The sequence below is a fragment of the Chlorocebus sabaeus genome, chromosome 17, assembly GCF_047675955.1.
Source record: "Chlorocebus sabaeus isolate Y175 chromosome 17, mChlSab1.0.hap1, whole genome shotgun sequence".
NCBI classification, from domain to species: Eukaryota; Metazoa; Chordata; class Mammalia; order Primates; family Cercopithecidae; genus Chlorocebus; species Chlorocebus sabaeus.
The window spans coordinates 70,072,006-70,097,896 of record NC_132920.1 but is presented as its reverse complement, the minus strand read 5'-3'; the positions used below and the strand labels follow the sequence as shown (position 1 = coordinate 70,097,896).

The 25,891-nt window shown below is 39.1% G+C and overlaps 1 protein-coding gene across 7 annotated transcripts in view; it reads left to right on the top strand.

The window, feature by feature from the left end:
* Positions 1-25,891, top strand: part of COL9A1 (collagen type IX alpha 1 chain) — a 192,225-nt gene that overhangs the window by 81,720 nt on the left and 84,614 nt on the right. For 5 of the 7 annotated variants that reach the window (XM_073006130.1, XM_073006125.1, XM_073006126.1 and 2 more), the window contains 7 exons: positions 13,652-13,807; positions 15,073-15,114; positions 21,597-21,708; positions 22,767-22,925; positions 23,754-23,827; positions 25,352-25,429; positions 25,566-25,698. In XM_073006130.1, coding sequence (XP_072862231.1) covers positions 22,912-22,925; positions 23,754-23,827; positions 25,352-25,429; positions 25,566-25,698 — 299 coding nt within the window. In that variant the 5' untranslated portion in view covers positions 13,652-13,807; positions 15,073-15,114; positions 21,597-21,708; positions 22,767-22,911. Of the gene's footprint in view, positions 1-13,651; positions 13,808-15,072; positions 15,126-21,596; positions 21,709-22,766; positions 22,926-23,753; positions 23,828-25,351; positions 25,430-25,565; positions 25,699-25,891 lie in introns of all 7 variants that reach the window. The other 2 variants (XM_008013581.3, XM_073006128.1) reach the window with 2 other exon arrangements.

The window sequence follows — 25,891 nt, the reverse complement described above, 5'->3', positions numbered from 1 at the left end:
TTGCTATGAAGAGAACAAAATACCTAGGGATCCAACTCACAAGGGATGTGAAGGACCTCTTGAAGGAGAGCTGCAAACCATTACTCAAGGAAATAAGAGAGGACACAAACAAATGGAAAAACATTCCATGCTGATGGATAGGAAGAATCGCCATTGTGAAAATGGCCATACTGCCCAGAGTAATTTATAGATTCAATGCTATCCCCATCAAGCCACCGCTGACTTTCTTCACAGAATTAGAAAAAACTACTTTAAATTTCATATAGAACCAAAAAAGAGCCCACATAGCCAAGACAATCCTAAGCAAAAAGAACAAAACTGGAGGCATTATGCTACCTGACTTCAAACTATACTACAAGGCTACAGTAACCAAAACAGCATGTTACTGGTAACAAAACAGATATATAGACCAATGGAACAGCACAGAGGCCTCGGAAATAATGTCACACATCTACAACCATCTGATCTTCAACAAACCTGACAAAAACAAGCAATGGGGAAAGAATTCCCTATTTAATAAATGGTGTTGGGAAACTGGCTAGCCATATGCAGAAAACTGAAACTGGACCCCTTCCTTACACCTTTTACAAAAATTAACTCAAGATGGATTAAAGACTTAAATGTAAGACCTAAAACCATAAAAACCCTAGAAGAAAACCTAGGCAATACTATTCAGGACATAGGAATGGGTGAAGACTTCATGACTAAAACACAAAAAGCAATTGTAACAAAAGCCAAAATTGACAAATGGCATCTAATTAAACTAAAAAGCTTCTGCACAGCAAAAGAAACTATCATCATAGTGAACAGGAAACCTACAGAATGGGAGAAAATTTTTGCAATCTATCCATCTGACAAAGGGCTATTATCCAGAAACTACAAGGAACTTAATTAAAATTTACAAGAAAAAACAAACAGCCCCATCAAAAAGTGGGCAAAAGATATGAACATGCAGACACTTCTCAAAAGAAGACATTTATGTGGCCATCAAACATATGACAAAAAGCTCATCATCACTGGTCATCAGAGAAATGCAAATCAAAACCACAACGATATACCATCTCATGCCAGTTAGAATGGCGATCATTAAAAAGTCGGAAAACAACAGATGCTGGAGAGGATGTGGAGAAATAGGAATGCTTTTACACTGTTGGTGGGAATGTAAATTAGCTCAATAATTGTGGAAGACAGTGTGGCGATTCCTCAAGGATCTAGAACGAGAAATACCATTTGACCCAGCAATCCCGTTACTGGGTATATACCTAAAGGATTATAAATCATTCTACTATAAAGACACATGCACTCCTATGTTTATTGGAGAAATATTTACAATAGCAAAGACTTGGAACCAACCCAAATGCCCATCAGTGATAGATTGGATAAAGAAAATGTGGCACATATACACCATGGAACACTATGGAGCCATGAAAATGATGAGCTCATGCCCTTTGCAGGGACATGGATGAAGCTGAAAACCATCATTGTCAGCAAACTATCACGGGAACAGAAAACCAAACACCACATGTTCTCACTCATAAGTGGGAGTTGGGCAATGAGAACACATGGACACAGGGAGGGGATCATCACATACCTGGGCCTGTCCGTGGTGGGTGAGGGGATAGGGGACCAATAGCGTTAGGAGAAATACCTAATGTCAATGATGGGTTGATGGGTGCAGCAAACCACCATGGCACGTGTATATCTATTTAGCAAACCTGCACATTCTGCTAATGATTCCAGAACTTAAAGTATAACAAAAAATAAAAAATAAAAATAAAATAAAATAAAATTGTGTCACTAACCAAAAAAAAAAAAAAAAAGGTTGGTCTTGCTAAACTTTCCTGTAACATACCCTACTACATGTACAAGTATCACTTGGTCTTTTTGACATCACCCTGTGGGAACTGGGGCTCAGGGGATTGGCAGGAGTGTTTATACTCTGGCTACAGCTATGGGTAATAAACTGTCATTTGCCTCTGACCCAGGAATCTCGTGTCTCCTACAGCCAGTACCTGTAAACCTGTGGTAGGATATCATGTTAGTTTGCAAGTAGGGTAAAATCTCAAATCCTTTACAGTTCTCAACAGTCAGTATAGCTTGGAAATGATCATCTCCCTTTGCTCAAGTATGGAAGTACTTTAAAAGATAGCATTATCACCTAAAGCCCAAATAAAAACTGGACTTCAGGGCCAGGCATAGTGGCGCAATTCTGTAATCCTAGCACTTGGGAGGCTGAGGTGTGTGTATTACCTGAGGTCAACAGTTTGAGACCAGCCTGGCCAACATGGAGAAACTCCATTTCTTTCTTTCTTTGTCTCTGTCGCCCAGGCTGGAGTGCAGTGGCGCGATCTCGGCTCACTGCAAGCTCCACCCCCCGGATTCACGCCATTCTCCTGTCTCAGCCTCCCGAGTAGCTGGGACTACAGGCGCCCACCACCACGCCCGGCTAATTTTTCGTGTTTTTAGCAGAGACGGGGTTTCACCATGTTAGCCAGGATGGTCTCGATCTCCTGACCTCGTGATCCACCCCCCTCAGCCTCCCAAAGTGCTGGAATTATAGGCGTGACCCACCGCGCCCAGCGGCGAAACCCCGTTTCTACTAAAAATACAAAAATTAGCTGGGTGTGGTGGCCTGTGCCTGTGGTCCCAGCTACACAGGAGGCTGAGGTAGGAGAATCGCTGGAAGCAGGGAGAGGGAGGTTGCAGTGAGCCGAGATCGAGCCACTGCACTCCAGCCTAGGTGATAGAGTGAGACCCAGTCTCAAAAAAAAAAAAAAAAAGAAAAGAAAAAAGCTAAAAAACTGGACTTCAATTTCCCTAAACTCCCCTCACTGCAGGAGAGGTGTTGGGGTGAGTAGAGCTCTTAATTATTTTGACTAGGTTGCTAGTCCATTAGAAAAGATATCTGGTTCCCCTGTTTCCCAATATCTCTCGTTTAAGGAGTAGAGAGATAAAATCTGTAATTATGCATATGTGCTGGCTTGCACTGGATTTTGTATTTAGTAATAGTGCCTAGCTTTACCTTTTTTGCTGTGTTTGTACATTTATGTAAAAGCATTGTATAAGCATTTTGTCAATTTGTTTAGATGGCTTCATCAGTAGGCTATACTCTGTCACATGGATACTGACATCTACTTTGAACTGGATTTGCATTTTTCCAGTCTTCCTTAGATTTGGCTGTTGTGAACTGCCATTCAATGCATATTATGTAACTTGCTTGGGTGTGATAATGTGTTTTTCAAGCCCCTCCTACAAGATTGTTATGACACATTAATATTCAGGATATGGAGAAGATATTTACATGACAATGGAGAAAGATGAGAATTTTAATTATAAAGTCAAAACTCTCTTATACAACAAGAAAGAAACATTATTAGATTCCAAAATTATTTCTCATTTTGTTGCCTTGCAGAGGAACAAAATAGATCTGATTCACAATTTGCTGCTAGCAGATATAACATATTTTGGGAATCTTTCAACCTGATTTCAATTTGTTTTGCCATTGGTGAAAATTTCAAAGCACTTGATCCAAGATTCTGCCAGTTTATCCCTCCTCCAACCCCACCACCCCACACCATTACAATTTCTAAGTTTCTAAAAAAAAAAAAAATGCTTGTAACGTTTCTAAAAAATGGAAACTGTAAAAACCAACTTCTCCACTCAGCAACTAGCTGGAGAGTTATTTGTTTTGTTCACTTTCAAGTTCCTGTGTAACAACGTGGCCTTTTAAAAAACACACAAATTAGCAGTTTTAATTTGCAATTTCATTCATACTACAGAAATATGGGAATTCTAATAGCATGGGCAATTATCTTGCCCATCTGTGCCCAGTCTTATCTGGCTAATGTATAATGATTGATGTAGAAAAAGAGCATAGGTAAATAGGAAATATGATCCGTAACTTATAATTACGCTTGTGTTGGTTTGCACTGAATTTGTATTTAGAAGTAGTGCCTAGTTTTTAACTGTTTGAATTGAGTTTTTGTGCAAAAGAATAGTTTTATTTCAAAGAGTCTTTTATGTTTATATGGCTTAATTTATATCACTATTCAGAAGGTTTGTGTGTTTTTCATAAGTTCCCAGAATAAAGTGAAACTTGCAGCTTATTTTTTTTAATTGAGGATGAAGCAAAATACAGCTAAGGAAGGAATACATCCGAATACTTAATGGCTAAATAAATAAATATAATACAACCACTAAGATTGTCAGGAGTTTACAGTTACTGCAATGATAAAATTTGGTTTGCTTTTCTTTCAGGTTATTCTTTTCTACTTTTTCCTCTGATAGAGCAGATGAAGCAGTTAAAAAGATTTCTTAAAAAAATCTGACAACACTGCAGATTTATGCTGAATACATGCAGTATCTAATTTAAAGTAAAAGGAACTAAACCTTTTTTTCGTCACTTTTGATTCTTAATGTTCTTAATATTCTTCATCAGCTGGTTGAAGAGTTCCTAGCTCTGACTGTTCATGCTCACAAATATGAGTTAAAAATACTGAGAGTTCGTTTAATTTCCACTTAAAATTTACAGGAAGTCATGCTTGTTACCAGGAAACACTGTACTTCTTTTAGAGAATATCTAATCCAGAGAGGCCAAATTATATCCATTACATTCTATCATGGCTAGTTGGTAAAAGCTGCCAAGGAATACCTTAGCTATTTTTGATAAGTACAACACTTCAGTGGTATCTCATTTCCATACTGACATAAGGACTAAACGCTAAACAGCCTTTCTTCAGAAAAAGACCTTACAGAAAGCTCTGAAGTGTGCTATGCCTAGATCGTCTTTGAGAAAAAGATATCCTAGAGATGAATAAAACTCCAGATATCCCGAGACATCTTACTAAACTTTTCTTTCAGAAGATTTCAACAGTATTTGGTAAACTGCAATATCAGAAACTTTGGGTATAATTGAGACCCTGACAATTTTAGAACTGATTATTGATTCTGTCACTTGTAAGTCTGGTGGTCTGACCACACCTAACAGTATTCAAAAATTTTTCAAAGTCACTGAACAACCTTAAGATGGGGTGAAGTAGGAGCACACATGAAAAAAATAATAATAATTAAAGGTCAGTACCAAAAAGTCTGTCTCTGCTATTCTGCTGAGAGATTCATATGAGATGCCAGTAGCTGTCACCTATTGTCAAGACTCACTCTCATGAGCTCTGATGGACATCAATTCCTTTTCTTCATGTGTAGCTCCTAGAAGGAAATCTTTGGAATGCATCTTTCCAAGGATCCAGTGAAGGCAGCAGGCAATAGGACGAACATGTAAGGAGACTTTAGGAGCATACAAGAAAGCCAAGTAAAAAGCAGCAGACATGAGTTTCTTTAGCAATATCCTTGAAGTTATGTTGGTTCAAAAAGATTTGCTAGTTTAACTCAGATTTAAATGTATGCTGGGACAAATCTGCAGAGTTAGGATTTAAATTATAAATTGAGTTTATTGCATCTTTTAGACAGTTCTTAAATAGCAGCTTTATGATCCTATTCTTTGTAGCATATAGGATAAATTAAAATATAAAAATTTATCAACAAATTATATTTACACTAGACATTGTTACATACTCTGAAGAGAAAAAATTAGGAACAAAATATTTGTTACATATGAATAGAAAATTCTTCTTACCTAAGGTGGCATTTTATTTGAATACTTGAAAGGATGTTACAAAGAATGTTAGGAATTTGACTTTGGGAAAGTTGTCATCCATCAAATAGCTGCTGGTTTTTTGATTTCTGCTGTATATTTTGTTGAATCCATATAGATTCTGATGTTTTGTTATTTTAATTCTTACTCTATATTTTATTGCTTGTTTTTTCTTTAGCTTTTATAAAATCTCCTCTATGTAGGTTTTCTTAAAATTTCTTATGGTTGATAAAATAGAACGAGCACAATCTTTGAAGTCAGACAGAACTAGGTTTGAATTTCAGCTGTCTATTTACTACCAGTGTGGTCTTCAACAGGTCAAAGCCTGTTTCTTTATATTATAATATGGAGACAAAAGCAGTTACCTTACACAATATTGGGACCATCCTAGATAGTCCGTTAAAATCATGGTGAGAGATCTTACATGGTGGCTGGTGGTCTCAGTCTGGCCCACTTTGACACGTATTATTTATTAATATCAGGGAAGAACACCTGGCCTGAAGGAGAGGTCCAACAGGTCAAAGTCAACTCCAGACTGGATTCTGATTCTGGTTGTTTTAGCGTAACCAACCATCCTAGTTTGCCTAGGACAGGGGAAGGGGGCTGTTCCCAGGATGTAAACTTACAGTGCTAAAACTAAGAAAGTATTGAGCAAACTGAGATGAATTGGTCACCCTGGATATTTTCTTTATGTATTATGAAGGATGAAATGTGAATTTTTGCAAAGATCGTATATGTGTCTTGAGTATGACATGAATTTAAGCCTGTAAGTTTTAAAGATAAGGAACCACTCAAACTGAGTATCATGAGATTCATGTTTTACTGACCTCTGTACATTGCAGGTAAAAAGTCCTTTCCCCTAGAGGAAAGGGTCTTAATCTAGTTGCCTAACCTGAAAATGAAACCAACCAGGAGTGAAATGTATCTGCAAACAACACGGAGCAATTGTAGAGATCGTTGCTGCAGTCAGCTTGTAACTTAAGACTTTGAAGTGTGATTTATCTTAGTTTGCAAACTCTAAATTGGGGTGTGATTCTCCTGTTTCCACTAGTCATTAAATGGTGAAAAGTTGTGTTATTTTAAATATGAAAAAAATATGAGTTGTTGAAGTACAAGATGCTTGTACAAATTTTGTACTTCAACCTCCTGAACATTGCTCTATTTTGTACTTGGAAACTAAAAATTGAAGCAAGGAATGGTTTGCAATGTCCCAAAACTCTCCATATAACCTGGTGTTCAAGGCCAAAATTATGTAACCTCTTTGACTAGATATTGTTAAAGTACTAGGTTTTATCCTAATTGCTTTCAGCAGTAATATGCTTGTTTTACTTTCTTGGCTCAGGGCCTTATTAGCATGTAAAGACAATTTTCCTTCCTAAACTACTTTGCTACCTCATTAGCAAGTTTAACAAGATGTCACATACAGGTGGTATGAAGAAGATAACTAGGTCAGGTTGCTTGGTTAGTCCCTTGAGCAGCCCTGGGAGTGCTGTTTTAGTTTAATGTTTGTGTGCATGTATGTAGAAAAGGAAGAGACAATTTGATGAATAGGTTTGACTCTGTTTTAACCTCAGAAGCAATCCTTATCTTAAGTAAAAAGAAATGAGGTCTGGAATGTATTCCAAGATCCAAAGATATATAGTCAAACACCCCTAAAGTTTTTAGGTTTTTGGATTGGCCCTATACCAGTGGTTCTCAACCTGGTTACACCTTGGAATCACTAGAAGGATAAAGGAAGGGTGTGGGAGGCAAATACTGATGTCTAGACATCCATCCCAGACCAATTAAATCTGAATCTCTGTGGACAGATCCAGGCATTTACATTTTTAAAAAAGATAAAAAGATTTCTAGGTGATGTTAATATGCTCTTTCTTTCTTTCTTTCTTTCTTTCTTTCTTTCTTTCTTTCTTTCTTTCTTTCTTTCTTTCTTTCTCTCCTTCCTTCCTTCCTTCCTTCCTTCCTTCCTTCCTTCCTTCCTTCCTTCCTTCCTTCCTTCCTTCCTTCCTTCCTTCCTTTCTTTCTTTCTTTCTTTCTTTCTTTCTTTCTTTCTTTCTTTCTTTCTTTCTTTCTTTCTTTCTTTCTTCTTTCTTTCTTTCTTCTTTCTTTTTCTTTCTTTCTTCTCTCTTTTGTTTTTTACTTTTTTGAGATGAAGTCTTTCTCTGTCACCCAGATGGGATCTCCGCTCACTGCAACCTCTGCCTCCCGTGTCCAAGCCATTCTCCTGCCTCAGCCTCCTGAGTAGCAGGGACTACAGGCACCCGCCACCACGCCTGGCTAATTTTTTGTGTTTCTGGTAGAGACAGGGTTTCACCATGTTGGCCAGGCTGGTCTTGAACTCCTGAACTCAAGTGATCCTCCTGCCTTGGCCTCCAAAAGTGCTGGGAGTATAGGCGTGAGCCACTATGCCTGGCCTAATATGCTCTTTCTAACAGCTATAATGACTCTAATAGATTGAAATATTCAAGGGAAAAACAATTCCAGAATACCAGGCAATGTATAGTAGCTTCAAATAATTATACTGAGATTAGAACTTACATTCGGTTTTAAGGAGGTTCTTGTTTTCACTTTCCTGGGAACCCTCTTACCTGCACTTCTAGGGAGAAGTGTGAAATATATGCACACTTACAACATATTCTTCTTTTGTGAATGTACTAAATGTAGGTCCATACAAGGGCCAGGGTATGAAGACAAGCAAGGTGTTTATCTTTATTCCTCCCCAATGACTTTTCCCAGACAAAACTCTACTAGACCCACATTGGAACCTGAAAGGAAGTACTCATATATGGAAACTGGAAATCTAGGCTGCCTTTCTTGAATTTTTAATGTAGGGTAACCAGGAAGCTAAGAGGAATAGATCTCACAGGAATAAAGAGAAACATGAACCTTGGGGATGGGCTCACTACAAGGGAAGGAAGGGAAAGGGAGGAATAGAAAATATAGAAAACAATAATAGAGAAAACAATATAAAAAGCCACTTTTGCTTTCTCCTCCCCTAAATAAACAACATCTACAACAAACAACCAATTTCAACAATCAGTAGCTTGAAGGAAAGCTAAATTATTTTAAGATTGAATGTAAAAGACTGCAATTTAATTGTTAACTCACCTTGGCCTATGAAAATGACAAGGAAACAAAATAGCGGTATGCTCAAATTATTACTTGGCTATCTAGGTCTTATAAATCTCCACTACGGGAAAATAAGAGGCAATAAGAACAAACCTGCTATCTGGATAGCCCCAGAAGGGTTTTCTTTGTTTTTAAGGTCCAAGAATAGTGGTGACAGAATGTGATACAATGAGAGGGGAAGTAGAGGGAAGAAAAAAGAATTAAAAACAGACCCTAAAAAGTACTTAAAGACAGCAATATAGGTAGTTAGTTAAATTTTGAGCAATATTAACAAGGGTTTGGGTTTTGTTGAGTTTAATTTTGTTCCCTTTAAAATATACATACACACACACTTATACACAACAGGTGCTAGTTGATGGGGTAGAAGAAGAAATAAGTTACCCTTCCTACCTGCAGGGAGCTAATTTCTTATTAGAAAGCATATTTTAACACAGAAGAAATATAGAATAATTTAAAAACAATATAAACTATATTTAAGTGATCTCTTATTTTTATATTGTTTAGCTTTCTAATTATGAAAGTGATAATGCAGCCCGGGCATGGTGGCTCATGCCTGTAATCCCAGCACTTTGGGAGGCCAAGGTGGGTGGATCACTTGAGGTCAGGCATTTGAAACCAGCCTGGCCAACATGGCAAAACCCTGTCTCTACTAAAAATACAAAAATTAGCTGGGCGTGGTGGCACATGCCTGTAGTCCCAGCTACTCAGGAGACTGAGACAGGAGAATCACTTCAACCTGAGAGGCGGAGGTTGTAGTGAGCCAAGATCGTGCCACTGTACTCCATCCTGGGTGATAGAGTGAGATAATGCCTATTGTGAAGAAGTTAGGAGTCTAGACTAGTATAGAAAGGAAAATGACAATCACCCCTCATCCCTGAGCTCTTGCTGTTTTGAGTTTCAGGGGCATCCTCCCTTTTGTCTTCAATCTTTCTCTGCACTGATCCCTTTTTCTCAGTCTACAAATGTTAGCTTTCCCCATCTCACTCTCACCATCACTACTGAGGGGTAATTGCACCTACAACTTATAGTTGTACAATAAATGAATTAATATAGGTAAATGTTTCTAGCAATACCGACATGTAGTAAACAGTACAAGTGTTAGTTATTTTAAAACTTATTATTTTTAAACAAATGAAGAAAAAAAATCTTGTCCTCCTTTAACCACTGTTATCTTTTCCTATCCCTTAGTTCCTTAACCTCTGCTTACACCATACTCTTCTTACCCCCACTGCTATTTGATTTCTGCTGTGGCCTTGCAGAAGTTCCTAACCCACTATTAATATCTTACTTGAGTGTTTTTTCAGCTCAGCTGAATCTCTGCAGTCACCTCCACATCTTCCCAGCATCCACCTGCCTCACAGAACTGATCAATCTGATGTCAGATCTGGTCCTTTTTTATCTTGTTTGGAAGTAAAAACTCAATCTTTAGAAACAGTTGCTAAGCTTTGTTATCGCCGATCAAACTTTACCACTGAACTAGACGAAAACCTTTCTGTGTGCCTATCTTCCCAGACCTAACCAATTCCCAGTATGTATGCACTTACTTTACAGTGTTTATCATTATCTGCCCGGTATTATCATAATTGTTGTGTATCTGTCCTTCCCACTGGATAAGTGACGGTGACCCATCGTGTTTGCCTTTGTATCTCAAGAGCCTATTCCATGGATATTTGTCAAATTGACTTGAAGTTCTGGGGATATGGCTTAAAGCACTTACTATTTAACACCCTATGTTTTAATTATTGAGGTAAATGTTTTCACACCTCTACTATGTTTTAAGGTCCATGAGAGTTGGGAATCTGCCTTCTTCAGCTTTGATTACTATGCAGCGCTCAGAACTATGTCCTGCATATAATGATGCTCCCTAAATATTAAATTCTGAAATCATGATTACCTTTGTAGAGCACTTTACACTTTATCCAGCTCTCCTGCATGGATTAACTCATTAAGCAGAACAATGAGCCTCTAAGATAAGTTCCTATTGGGCAAAAAGGAAACAGGCTCAGTAGTGTTACAAGACTAATGAAAGGAACAAGGGCTCAAGTCTAAGTTTCCTGATTTTAGATGCCCCCTGCTTTCTTTACTGTATCCTTCTGCCTATAAAACAGAATGTAATGTCATTTCATGTAAATAGTTCTTCCTATGATTGAGCGGAACAGAGAACATCTGGCTGGAGGTGCCAGATCAACTTTGTGGAAGAGATGGGGGCTCGTTTGAGAAGGGCTTGGAAACACTGGGCTTGCAGCATGCTAGAGAGTTCTTTTGGAACTATAGTACACGGAGAGACAAGTCTTGCATTAAAATTAGTTTCACTATTTCTCATTTGAGAAAACAGTAGTACTTGAGTTTCACATAAACTGTTTTAAAGGTAACACATGAATTGCAACTGTACAAATTACAGTTGAATTCACAGCCAGCGTAATTCTGGACACAGTAATAGGAATGAACATGGAGGGCTCTTTAGGCAACACAGCAAAGCCTGGAGGCTTTTTGAAATCCCTCAATTGCTTTAAAAAAAGTCTTTTTACGGTTATTTATAATCCAACAAGGGTCAACTAACTTGTTTTTTTTCTTTTCTTTTCAAATAACTACTCACAATAACATACCAACAATCTATCATTTAGCCTCTGGATATAACATTAAAGTTATTTCTTTCTTGTTTTCTGTGTTTATGGTCAACTTTATTATGGTGCAAATCCATAGCCAAATGACATTTCCCAATACTGTACCAAGAGGCAGATTTCTACTGATTACTCCTGTGATTCTTGTAATAACATTTTACACGGTCAATAGTGTCCTGTCAGATAGCAAAGCTTAAAAGAACATCTACAGTGATGGAAGCCTTGTGGGGCTGCAGTTTCTCTACATCTGCTTCTGAAACCAGCGCTGTGTAGTAGGTTATGCTTGGCGAGGCCAATAATTCTAGGTCATTTATTCTTTTATTGCTTTTTTACTATTTTGTTCTACTTGACTGAAGAGGTTTTTAGGAAATTCACCATGGGCATGCTGATTTCCATTTGAGTTGCTGCAGCTACATTCTGCGTTTTTCCCATCTCCCTTTGGCTCCACTTGAGAACTCATTTCACTGTTCAAAGCAACTTCAATTTCAAATTTTTCCCTGCACATAACACATCTCCCATTCTTGGCACTGTGCCTTCGTTCTTGCAGCTTGAAACCCTCACTTAGTATGTACACAAGATTCTCCACGATCTTTATTTTTTTTAAAGTAAGGTATACTTTATTTACCCATCAGCTTTCCTCCAAGGAAATGAAAGCATTGCTCTCTGCCTATACCATTAACCCTTCCTAGCACCAGACTTCAGCAAGCTCAGTAGCCCGTTACTAGTATTAACAGAAAAAAAGAATTGTAATTTAAGTGATAGCAAATAACTTTTTACATCCTAATGAAGACATCTTGCCTTTTTTCCCTTGACATTGACATCAGGGCACCTGGTGTTCTTTATGTCTTGATGGAATCTCTAAACAGATAATTCATTGTGGGCCAAAATAAGGGTTCTCCTAGAACTGTGTTGTTCTGTAATCAAACTCCGTATTTTCGGATTTTCCAATGTAGAGATGAATTGTTGATTTAATTTTCAGTAGCAAAATAGTAATATGAAAGGTAGGCTAATATAAGAAAGTCATAAACATTGTTGGCATATTATTTAGTTACTAAATATTGTTTAATAACGTGAGTTTTCTCAACTTCTGGGTTGATGACACACAATATTTCAAAAAAGCTAAGTTATGTTTGAAATGTAATTAATTACACTCTATGCATTTTCAAGCCTCTGAGCTTTTGCTCACATTATTCCAACTGCCTGGTAAAACTTTCTGTCTTTTTTCTACCTGTAAAATAGAATTTATTATTTAGGGTCAAGCTAAGGTTACTTCCTCTGTGAAATGCTTTTGAATCCTTCTGGAGAGTATCAGTCACTTCTGCCTTTCTATCTCTAGAACACTTTGTTTATGGTTCTACTTTCTTTTGGTGAGTCCTTTTAGGCCAAAGTGTGTTCCATATGTGTGGGGTGTGTGGGTGTCCCACCTACTTCCTTGAGGACAAAGAAGACATTATTTGGCTCTGAAAGTCTCCTTAGTAGCCAGCACTGTGTTTAAATACGATGTTGGTTGAAGTTTGACTGCCTAGGAATATACAAAATGATTGACTGTGGTAGGTAATAAATGGAGAATGGGAGAGATTGTAATCAAGATCCCTAATGTGTAAGAGTTTAGAAGCTGAGACAAATTTACAGACGGATAGAACCTCAGGGAAATATAGAAAAAATGCCAGAAATACATAAAAAATTCACTAATGTTCTATAAGTTGAGTCAATAATAAAGAGTTTATATAAAGGCTGGGACACTCAAACAGGAATGATCACTCTCCATGAGATATTTTGTGTGAGAGAACTTTAGCACTACTTTTTTGTTGCTTTTAGCAAAGCATTAGCAGGGTAAACCCTTGGACAATGACAGCACCAAGTTGGTGCTTAGTATGAGGGCAAGTCTTCTTAGCAAGTCTTGAAGTTTTCCAGTTTGAGAGTTTATGAAGAAAAGAAAGTAATAGTGAACAATTAGATGCAGAGTGAAGCAGAGACTGTCCGTAAACACGTGTGTGTGTGTGTGTACATGTGCATGTATGTATACTCAGAATGTGACAAATTATATGAAGAACATCAGCTTTGATATTAGAGAAACCCAAGTTTGGTTTGGCCTGCCATTTGGAATTTCCCTTAGCAAGTTATTTAACGTCTTTGAACCTTACTTGCCTCACCTGAAAAATAGCAAAAATATTGAGTGATATGGATCAAAAAATATATTTTAAAAAGTATGAAGTATAGTTTCTGACATTTCCTCCTTCTACTGCACTTCTAGAAAAAGTCCTGAGAGCCCTGGAGAGGCTCTTGGCCAGGACAGGCTGAAATAATATGAATCGTGATTCTGTCCCTCCTCTGTCACCATCCTGGTACTGCCTCTCTGCCTTTCCATCTCTGCTGCTCCACCCTGGACTGACCATTCTCCGGAATCACTGTAAGTATGCTAATGCTAGAGCCTTTCAGTTTGTCGTGGCTCTAAGTTGAGTCTTTAAGAACAAAGGCTCTTTCTCACCTGCCCACATGTCAGTTGCTACTTCTATTTCTGGAGTTAGTCATGGTTTCAGAGATGTTTGGATTTAAGAAACGGTAGGAGGCAGGACTCTCCTGTGGTTGCCCTTTGGTGCCACTGGAATGTCTACACATGCCTTTGTGGTTTTGTGGTTAGGTGGTTGGCTTCGAGTTTATAGTCCCACATGTCATTGGGTGAGAAAAAGAATGTCTTTCAAAAACCAAGACCTGCTGGAAGAACCTCTCTCAGTTATTCAGTGTCTCTTTCTCTATAGTTGTTTTCTCTCTCAAGGTTACAGCAGTTAGAATTAAAAACTGTAATTGTGACTTCAAGGCAAATTTCTTACACGTGGGTTTTGCTATCTTTTTGTATGTGCTATGTGATTGCATTTACATTTTGTGAAAGCAAGTGCATGAGTGTTTTAAGTGATGTGCATTTAAGGAAGTTATAAAACTGTGTCGAGTATGACCACAGCTTGTCTGTAGAAAAGGGCCTGGAAGAAAACATCCTAAAATGTTAATAGCGAGTTGTCTCTGGGTGGTGAGACTTTTTTTTTCTTTCATCTATTTCTATATTTTCCACTTTTCCACAATGTTCGTATATTACTTCTTTAACGTTTAATTTTTGTGGGTATGTAATAGGTATACATATTTATGGGTTACCTGAGATATTTTGATACATGCACACAATAAGTACTAATCATAAGGTAAATGGAGTATCCATAATTTCAAGCACTTATCCTTTTGCTACAAACAGTCCAGTTGTACTCTTTTAGTTATTTTAAAATGTGCAATTAAATTATTATTGACTATGGTCATCCTGTTGTATTACCAAATACATATCTTACTTTTAAATACAATGCATGTTACCAAATACATATATTACTTTTCCATATAATACTTCAAAAGGAAGAAACCAATTATATACATGTATACACACATTTATGTATATATACACATATGTATACATACATATATATATACACACACACACACACACATGTACCCAAAAGGGGACTAATCAGTAGGCATCAGTCATCCTGTATGCAGTGTTTTGTAAATAGCTGTTTGACTGTTTCACCAGTGATTACTGGAGTTACCTTTTATTTGTATCTGTTCAGGAATCGGTCAGTAGATTTGTCTCATATAACTATGAACTCATACAGTTCTCTTCACCTGTTTCTTCACCAGGAAAACAGGAGAGTCACATCTGTCTTGTTGGATTGTTGTGAGGTACGATTATGGTGAGAAACGTTCTTCAAAAACCATACAGTATTATGAGAGGGAAGATATTATTGATGAGAAGAGCTTGAAGGACTTATCAAGGGCAATATTACAGGAGGAAGAATCATAAAAGTGTAGCAAACAGACAAAGATGTGCACATGGACGGGAGAAGGGGGCTTTCAATTGATTTACTTTGCTATTTATAATGGGTTGTATATTATCTAGGATAGTTTTTAGTATCTAGCACAGCCATACTCTTCTAAGATCTACATGAGCCACCATTTACTGGACGGATTGGGGTTGAGTCTAAGAAGAAAGCAGAGGAGAGTGAGTTATAAGAAAAATTGTAGCTAAAATTTATTGAGTGCCAGGTATTATTTTCAGCTCTAGTTTAATCCTTATAATGTACCTATAAGGAGGTGCTTTCATTACTAATTTTTACAGATAAATAAGATGAGTCAGAAAGGTTCATTACCTCTCCATGGTCTGCCAGCTAGAAAGTGGTGGAGCTGAGATTTGAACCTAAGCCATTTGGTTCCAGAGTTCACATTCTTAACCTTGGGTTTGTCTCTGTTTGATTATAAGGCTCAAATTGGTGGTGGTTAGTGAGGTCAGAGTGGATGGCTCACCTATGAAGGCAGAGTTAATTTTAATCTTTCATTTTGTGTCTTTCTCCTTCAGTAGGCTTTCATGAACATCAGGGTGCATTGTATTTGCAATTTTTTTCTGAGAGGAACCCTAAAAAAAAGTCAACTATAGTATTTTAGTTTATGCATATGGAAAATAACCAAGAATGAAGTATTTTCTTAAAATCAAAGTTACCTACTTGAAGACTGGAAATCAAATTCACCTTTGATGCCGTAGCTTAGGTTTCAAATTTCAGGATTATACTGCCACCTAGTGCAGAGAAAACATTTTCCCAGCATGTGAAAGCTAGTGAATGCATATGAAACTTCACAGATGCAACCTAAAACAAGGTATATTTAAAGTTTATTTCATAAAAGAGAACGAGGTGTTTGAGAATCAATGACCTTTTTACGTTTTATTGGTAAAGTTTAACATGCAATTCAGGAACACACTTTTATTATTAGTAGTAGGTTGTTAAATCACAATAGTGCAGAAGAGAAGGCTTAGGTTTCTATACTTCATTCTGCCATGTAAATTTCCTTAATTAATGTCTACTAAGGAAATTAATACAATTCTTTTCATGAGCTCAAAAGTTCTCAGTAGGCGTTATGAGTTCAACTCATAATTATTTTAAAATTTTATTCAGCAAATACTTACACACTTACAGTCTAAAAGTCAATGCCAATTATAACAAAGGAGAGGTAGCCTAATGGTGTTGAAAACATGACCTACATGAGCAGCACCTCTTCGTGGATCAGCAGGAGATCGGCATCACCTGGGAGCTTGCTAGAAATGCAAATTCTCAGACCGAACTTCAATATCCTGAACCAGAACCTCTGGGAGTAGTGCCCAGTAGTATGTTTTCAACAAGCCATGAGATTGTGGTAAGAAACGGTCTTGAAAAGCCATAGAGCATAAGAGGGAAGGTATTACTGATGAGACAAGATTGAAGGCTTTACAGTAGGTAAAGAAACATACTGATGGGCCAATATGTGTGTTTTACTGAAAGGAGCAAAAGAGGCTTAGGATATGGATCAGCTGCTGAGACCTAAGACTCACAAGGCAGCAATTGCAGCAACAGCTCCTGGAAGCACGTGTGCTATGGAGAGGAATTGATTTCTCTCCTCCTTGGGGAGACGGAAATGCTCATACTTTAGAGAGAGCAAAAGTAATATGCTGAAAAGCTTAGGAGTGGGGGAGTTTTACATTAAATAACCTGTTTTTGTATTAATGTTCTACGGTGAGAACACATTTGTTTGTGAGCGATTTCAGAGAAAAATGGCCATCACCATGGGGCTCTATTTGCTTGCTATAGACGATTAGGCTACAATTACAAGTATAGGGCCAAAATAAGAAGATTAAAAATAGAGCTTTGATTATGGTGAAATTTCTTTACAGTAAAACTGAACCGAATGTAAAACTGTGGGAGTCTGAGTTTTAGCAGCTCTGATTGTTAATCAGCCTCTCAGCCAGAGATTTCTGTGATAAATTTCAGGCTCTAGCTGTGGCTAATTTGCGGCATCCTCACACAACTGGTAGGTGCCATTAGGCAGCCTGGGTCTTTTATTTTAAAGTAAAGATAGATGGAATAAAGCTTAAAACTAAATACCATTAGGAAGCTAGTTTTAAAAATACTTCTTCTTTAATTTAACCTATGAACTAATTAAATATGGGGGTTGTGGTATGTTTAATTAAAACTCTCATTTTACAGCTACTTTACTTCAAAAGAATGTTTTAAAACATATATAGTCATGTTAAAACTAAGGAACTTGCCCTACTGTTCTATGAGTTTCATGGGGCATCCCATCTGTTGTGTCCATACTAGGAAGCAAGGGGAAAGAGATCTTTTGGCACTTCTAGTGTTTACTCTTGTTTTTTTGAGATGGAATCTTTGTCGCCCAGGCTGGAGTGCAGTGGCGCAATCTTGGCTCACTGCAACCTCCACCTCTCAGGTTCAAGCGATTCTCCTGCCTCAGCCTCCCAAGTAGCTGAGACTACAGGTGCCCGCCACCACGTCTGGCAAATTTTTTGTATTTTTTAAGTAGAGACGGGGTTTCACCACGTTAGCCAGGATGGTCTCGATCTCCTGACCTCGTGATCCACCCGCCTCGGCCTCCCAAAGTGCTGGGATTACAGGCGTGAGCCACCGCGTCCGACCGTGTTTACACTTTTCTAATCGAATGTTTTTTAAGCTGTGAGTTGTAACCCATCAGTTGGTCCTGAAATCTACTCACTGATTCAGTTATCATCACTCAAAAATGAAATATAATAAAACAGAAAATAGAATCTATTACATTTATATGAGTAACTATTGTTTTCTGAAAGTTTTGTTCTGGTTGCGTATATGTATACATACTGATAAAACCCATTCAATCCATCCTCCAAGCAACAGCAGAACTGTCTTTCTAAAGGCACATCCGAAAAAGTCATTCTTGGCCTCAAACTCTTCTCTCAGTTCCCATAACAGCCAGCATAATGTCTATGCTTTCTTTTGATGTCATTGAAGATCCTTTATCCAACTCCTCTCCCATGGTCCTGCTACTTGTGATTTCAGAAAATGACATCACCATCTACTCAGTTGCTCAAGCTCAAAACCAGGTAGTTTTTCTGTCCCCCACCTCTTTTCCAACCTTTTCACCAATGTTATCTCTTTGTTCTCATCTGGTCTGAGTCAAAATTGATGACTTCAAAGCAGCCTTCCCTAACCCCTCAATCTACACCAGCCTCTAAACCTTCTACAGTCTCTATAACACATTGTCTTCTTTTGTATTTTTCATAATGTTTCCACCTGAAATTATTTTGTCTATTCTTATAAATGTGTTTAGTACCTCTCTTCCCACCAGTGTGTAAGCTGCATAGGGGCAGGGACCTGATCTTTCTCTGGTTGTCTCTCTGGTGTTAAGGTCAGTCGGGGAGCATGTAGAAGAGGCAAAAAAAGATATTTACCAAATGAAAGGATTCTTGAACTAGACTTCTGGCTTCCCAAATATCCTCTTTTACCTTTTTGTTATAGTATCTTCTGTTTTCTCTGTCTAAAACGTACTGCACGCACTTATTCTCTTGGTAGCCTTAGTATCCTTTAAGATTTTATCTCTTGTATTAAAAATTTCCCGATGCCCTTGGACTGTGCCATAGACTGTGCGTCTATTACCTTAGGGTGCAACTGACCCAGACCAGAATAGTGTTGTTCTCAGTGACACTACAGCCTTCTTACTCTCTGAATTGTGGTCATTTTCATATTGGTCCTCCCTGCTGGACTATCAGCTTCCTCAGGGCAAGGCCATGTTTATTCACACTTTTTACCTCCTCAACTCCCAGCACATACTTGATACGTATACTACTGTATATAGTTATTCAATACATGACTGAATAAACAAAAGAAAGTGGATGATCAAGAAAGATGATTATTTGTGATGATGTTCCCGATTTAAGCTTTAAGTAAATCATATTCTTGATTTATAAGAAGAAGGAGATTAGTGTGTGTACATTCTGTAAAAAGTATGTAGGGGAGGGATGAGAGGAAGTACAAAGAAAAGTGTAATTGGTCTATACAAAACACTTCTATTTATAAAATGGATCGTTTTAAATATCAAGCTGTCTTAGTTCATTTACAATCTGATGAGATTGACCACATTTCATTTCTACATGGTTTTTCAGAACCGAACTGTTAGGTAAGGTGAGGAAACAATGCTAAGGGTGGAAAATGCTTACGCGTCTATGACCTTAGGGTGCAACTGGCCCAGACCAGAATAGTGTGGCATTTGCACTGCTGTCTGTGAGATTCTAATGTCATGTTAGGAAACAAAATTAATAGAAAATAGGAGTGGAGGGAGGAAAAAAGTTTCCTTAAATAGGATTGTATATATCTTTTTTTTCTCTGGATCGGCTTTCTTTTTTGTTCTTTCTTTTTCCTTTTTCTTTTTCTTTTTCTTTTTTTTTTGACATAGGGCCTCACTCTGTTGCCTAGGCAGTAGTGCAATCACCGCTCACTACAGCCTCAAGCTCCGTAGGCCCAAGAGATCCTCCTGCCTCAGCCTGTTGAGTAGCTGGGACTGGAGGTATGTGCCACTGTGCCCGGCTAATTTTTGTATTTTTTGTAGAGATGGGGTTTCACCATTTTGCCCAAGCCGGTCTCCAATTCCTGAGTAAAAGCCGTCCGCCTGCCTTGTCCTCCCAAAGTGCTGGGACCACAGGCATAAGCCACCCTGTCTGGCCTGGATTTACTTTCTTTCTTTTTATTATTATTATTATTTTTGAGATGGAGTCTCACTCTGTCACCCAGGCTGGAGTGCAGTGGTAGATCTCAGCTCACTGCAACTTCTGCCTCCTGGCTTCAAATGATTCTCCTGTCTCAGCCTCCCGAGTAGCTGGGACTACAGGCATGTGCCACCAGGCCTGGCTAATTTTTGTATTTTTAATAGAGATGGGGTTTCACCATGTTGGCCAGGCTGGTCTCGAACTCCTGACCTCAGGTGATCTCATCGCAGCCTCCCAAAGTGCTGGGATTATAGGCGTGAGCCACTGCCATCAGCCTACTTTCTTCCTTAAAATAGCTCTTGCTTGCTTCTGCCATCTTAAATAAAACTGCCAAGCTAGAAAAAAGCCAAACTACTTGTAAGCAAACCTATTTTTCTGTCTATCCTTTCATTTTTAATTAAAAGGCACCCTCACTTGATTTCAAATTCTATTTGAAGAGGATTCATTACAGTGGGAAGGAAAGGGGCAAATGCAGAATTGAGATCTCTAAAGCAATGAAAGGATTTCCCAAACACTTCGTTATAATGAAAAATCCCTCTCTCCTTTCTTACCAGAGTAAGTAATATGAGAGGATCAATCATGCAAATAAATAGCTTTAATGGACAGTCCCTTTGGAAAATGCCTTTTCCCCTGTGAATCTCAGGCTGGCTTACCTCCTGTGACTTCAGGATGTCAGGAAGGTCCCCAGCTGCACAGCTTCTCCTTGGAGGTTAATAGAGCGCTTCTTTCACATGAGCCCTGACTGACTTAAACAAATAAGCTAGGATCTAGTCATTTGTAGTTCTGTCACGGAGCCAGGATGGCTGCACTAGGGAATGGGAATTTTGATAGACAGAAGGCAAATGACGGGGACTTGTAGAAAGCCCTAAATAGCATGAAGAAATGGGTGTCCCTCTAGGAAAGAGAGACAGGACTCCAACAGGTGGGCTATGAGTAGAAAATAAAAGGGCAAGAGCATGGATATTAAGTTTGCCTGATTCACAGTTCATCAGTGAGCTGAGGGAGGCAGAAGATGAAAGGAGTTTTTTGGAAAAGAAAGAAACAAATGAAAAATAAGAAGCAACACTATTGTTTTGTAATTAAATAAAAATTAAATCAGTTAGAAAACTAAATTTAAAAATTTCAAGAAGCCGGGTGCGGTGGTGCATGACTATCATCCCAGTTACTCAGGAGGCTGAGGTGGGAGAATCCGCTGAGCCCAGAAGTTCAAGACTGTAGTGAGCTATGATTATGCTATTACACTCCAGTTTGGGGAAGAGAGCAAGACCTGAGACCCTGTCTCTTTAAAAAAAAAAAAAGTTCACCTAAAAATTACTTTGCTTGCATTGTGATTTTTGAGATCGTTGGATCTTCTGACCTTTAGAGTCTTTGGTTTTGGAGTAACTACCCATGTCCCTCAAGACAACGCCAGAGGTGGGCCATGCTGAGTGGGTGGGAAGGTGGGTGATGTGGGGGTTCTTGGGAATTCTCTTGAGATGTTCAGGTTCTGGAGAGAGGGTATGGTATGTGTGATAGCGATGCTGATAACAGGTACCTCTCTAGGTTTGTGCTCCTTGTAACTTGCTCTCACCTTGTTAATGGAGGATAATATGTTGCTTCTTTCCAGGTACAGTGTCCTCTGCTCAACTCTGGTAATCTCCGAGTTTAAGAAGAAACAGTGCGGTGGCTCAAGCCTGTAATCCCAGCACTCTGGGAGGCCGAGACGGGCGGATCACGAGGTCAGGAGATCGAGACCATCCTGGCTAACACGGTGAAACCCCGTCTCTACTAAAAAAATACAAAAAACTAGCCGGGCATGGTGGCGGGCGCCTGTAGTCCCAGCTACTCGGGAGGCTGAGGCAGGAGAATGGCGTGAACCCGGGAGGCGGAGCTTGCAGTGAGCTGAGATCACGCCATTGCACTCCAGCCTGGGCGACAGAGCGAGACTCCGTCTCAAAAAAAAAAAAAAAAAAGAAGAAGAAGAAACAATAACTAGGGGGCTTAATATTACATTTTATCAGGATTTCCAGACGTGAGGTAGAGAGAGAGAATGCATATTTAGTAATAGTCATGGCACTTTGAAAAAGTTACTTCATTTTCTGGTTCCTCAACTTTCTTATTTGGAGAATAAGGGTAACTTCAGCCTTACCTTATAATGTTGTTGTGAGAATTAAGTGGCATTAGGCCTTGAGCATTTTCAACAGAGGGAGGCACATAATGAAGTGTTAGCTATGAGGACGATGACAAATAATGATTGTTGGGTGTTAGACCCTCTGCCTTTGATACCTCATTTAATTCTCAAAACCATTGTTTTAATGTAAGTATTTTCAATCTGTTTTACAATTAAGGCATCTAGTTACAGAAAGGTGAACTAACTCTCTCAAGGACACACAACGAGTAAGCTTCAGAATAAACAGGGATTGAAACCTAGTTTGATTGGGCACTCCGCCTCCCCGTGGGCACATTTTTACTGGAACCCCAGCCCTCTGAAAGCTTCCACTGTATTCCTATAGCAGTTCTGAAAGCTGCCATTGTACTCCTATAGCAGATCTAAGAGCATCTACTGTGTTCCTATAGCACCTTGCCTGGATCTTTCTGGTGAATTTCTCCACATCCTGATTTTATTTTTTTCTTTTCAACAAACTTTCCCCTGTAAATCCCTCCTTCAGTGTAACTTTGTTAGCTTTGAGGACACACCCCTAGGCCTGGGCTTACAGCACTGCTTCTCTCCACCCCTTCCCTTTGCTTCAGTTTAAAGCGTCACGAGATTCCTCTGGTTCTCTCCCTTTGCTTTTAGCCCTCACCGGGGCAGGAGGGACCAAGGCTGGGCCCAGAAGTCATAGTCCTAGGGTGACAGTGAAGGGGTAGTGAGGGGACAGTGACTCCCTTCCAACCCCTTCTTCATAGGGACTGTTGGCAAACAAAGAAAATCAACTGGGAAAATGAAGACTTGCTGGTAAGACAATAACCCTGGAAAGAGTGGTGGGGAGACGGGGCTGGGGGTCCTCAGAACCAAGGGTCTGTATTTTTGCAGCAGTGGTAGGAGGAGAGTAGGTGAGCCGCAAGGTGAGAGACAGAAAGAGAGACTGATGAGAGAGTAAGACAAGAGAGCAAGTGTGAGAAACCAAAGAGAGACACAAAAAAAGAGAGACAGAGGAAGGGAGAGAAAGTGATAGTCACAGAAAAGGAGAGAAAGGAAATCAAAGATGAAAGAAACCAGAGACAAAGAAATAGGTACCAAAACAGTGAGATAGGTAAATATCGAGAAAGTGAGATCAATAAGACAACAGGGACAGTGGGGGCTGGAAACATGAGTTCCTTACATCTCTCAGTAGGGTTTCAAAGTAAAAATGAAGGCCGGGCGTGGTGGCTCACGCCTGTAATCCCAGCACTTTGGGAGGCTGAGGTGGGCAAATCGCGAGGTCAGGAGTTCAAGACCAGACTGAGCACCACGGTGAAACCCTGTCTCTACTAAAAATAGAAAAAGTAGCTGGGCATGGTGGCACATGCCTGTAATCCCAGTTACTCAGGAGGCTGAAGCAGGAGAATCACTTGAACCCGGGAGTTGGAGGTTGCAGTGAGCCAAGATTGTGCCATGACACTCCAGTGTGGGCGACAGAGCGAGACTCCATCTCAAAAAAAAAAAAAAAAAGGAAAGAAAAAAATAAACTGTACTCAGATTTGATCACCTTATATTAATTAGGTTTACCAGGTTTGAAAATATGAAAGTAGTTCCCATCTGCAGAGACTCCTGTTTGAGTCACTTTTCTTCTCTCTTCTTCAGGAAAATTCCAGTTTTCTTCTTTGTGTGCAGTTTCCTGGAACCCTGGGCATCTGCAGCTGTCAAGCGTCGCCCCAGTAAGGGCCATAGTTCCTAGACTTTCAAAGATTACTTATTCCCAGAAATGATCAGGCGGGGTTGTGGCTGACTGAAGACTGAGTGAGGCATCCATGGTCCTTCACACCCTCACTCTTCAATCCACCTTTGGGGCATGGGGATACCCTACTGGCTGGTTTTCCATGGTCAATGCTGGGTATGGAAAGTAAGTCCTGCCAGTAATCACAGCTGGCGGGAAGGCTAATCTGTGTGCTGCAGTGCCTAGTGCAGTGCCTAGGACAGATGGTGATTGGTAAATGTTGGGTGAATACATGGATGAATAAATAAATAGATTGATGGATGAATGGACCTCGACAATTTGGGGTGAGGACAGTATAAGGAGCATGTTTGATGTACCATCCATCATGGTTAGGCCCGTGCTTTTTGCATTTTTATTTTTATTTTTTTGAGATAAAGTCTCACTCTGTCACCTAGGCTGGAATGCAGTGACACGATCTCGGCTCACTGCAACCTCTGCCTCCCAGGTTCAAGTGATTCTTCTACCTCAGCCTCCCAAGTAGCTGGGACTGCAGGCATGTGCCACCATGCCTGGCTAATTTTTTATATTTTTAGTAGAGACGGGCTTTCACCATGTTGGTCAGGCTGGTCTTGAACTTCGGACCTCAGGTGATCCGCCTGCCTCAGCCTCCCAAAGTGCTAGGATTACAGGCGTGAGCCATGGTGCCAGGCCCATGCTTTGCAAGTGAATAATACTTTTTCTGAAGTCTAGAGCGTCTCTGTTGTCAGATGAATCTTAGCAAGGCACTGAGGTTGGATATTTCCAAGAAGCCTTCTGTGGTGGTGAAAAACTCTCTTCCCTTGACCTTCCATTTGTGTAAGGAAAACACAATTTCCGTTCTATGATTTCTTATCAAATTGAGGATTTAATCCTTCTCATGATTATTTTCTTCTTTTTACTCTTCCCAGTTCTAAGATGTTAGGAGTAATTTAGTAGGGACCTTTATTTGATCTCTTAGAATGAATTTATGAGATCAAATGCATCCTCTATATTTTATTTAGGATTAGTGAATCTCAAGACTTCCCCAGGCCCCTATATCTGACAAAGATTCCTAAGAACTCTACTCTCCAGAAGCCCCTCTGAACTGGACCAAGACTGGCTCTGGAATCTCATTGGAATCCTAACATTTGTGGTGTTTAAGGAATATTTTCTAGCCCAAACCACCAGAAATTTTCCAAACAGACTTCTGACCCTGTGCCATTCAGGACACCATTCAGCTTTGGTTTCAAAAGGAACAAATGCCTAACCTCTCCAAAACGAACATTTTCCAGCACAGATTATTAGAAAAACTTTGTGCCTTGCATCCACTCCTTCCAGGATGAGTTGCAGGTGGATGGCTTATAATCATAGATGCATGGAGGTAAAGCCAAACATGCTACCTCTAAGCAAGCTGGTATAATATTGAATTTTAAATAGTTATTATTATTGACACATCCTGAAATCTTTAGAGTGGATGAAGTAGAATGACATGCTATCTCTTTTGCAGGATTCCCTGCCAATTCCAATTCTAATGGTGAAAATGAACTCTGTCCTAAGATCAGGATTGGCCAAGATGACTTACCAGGTGAGTGGCAATGTAGCCTATTGAAAATGCAGGCTTTCTATAAACCTGATATATATATTTTTTATTTGGGAAAGTTGCGGAAAGGAATAAAACCAATCTCATTTTAGACTTTTCATTTTGTATTCCCATTCTATAGGGTTTGATCTGATCTCTCAGTTCCAGGTAGATAAAGCAGCATCTAGAAGAGCTATCCAGAGAGTAGTGGGATCAGCTACATTGCAGGTGGCTTACAAGTTGGGAAATAATGTAGACTTCAGGATTCCAACTAGGTAATCTATCAAAAATATTTTAATCTAATTATCTGACTCAAATGCATTAAAATGGATAGCTATCCAATGTTAGGGTTTTCTTATGATCAATGTTTCTTGGATTATAATTGTATTTAAAGATGAAGAAATTTATTTACCTGCCTGTCTTCAGTGCCTGAATACTGCATTTCATGTTTTCAGTATGTAATTTACT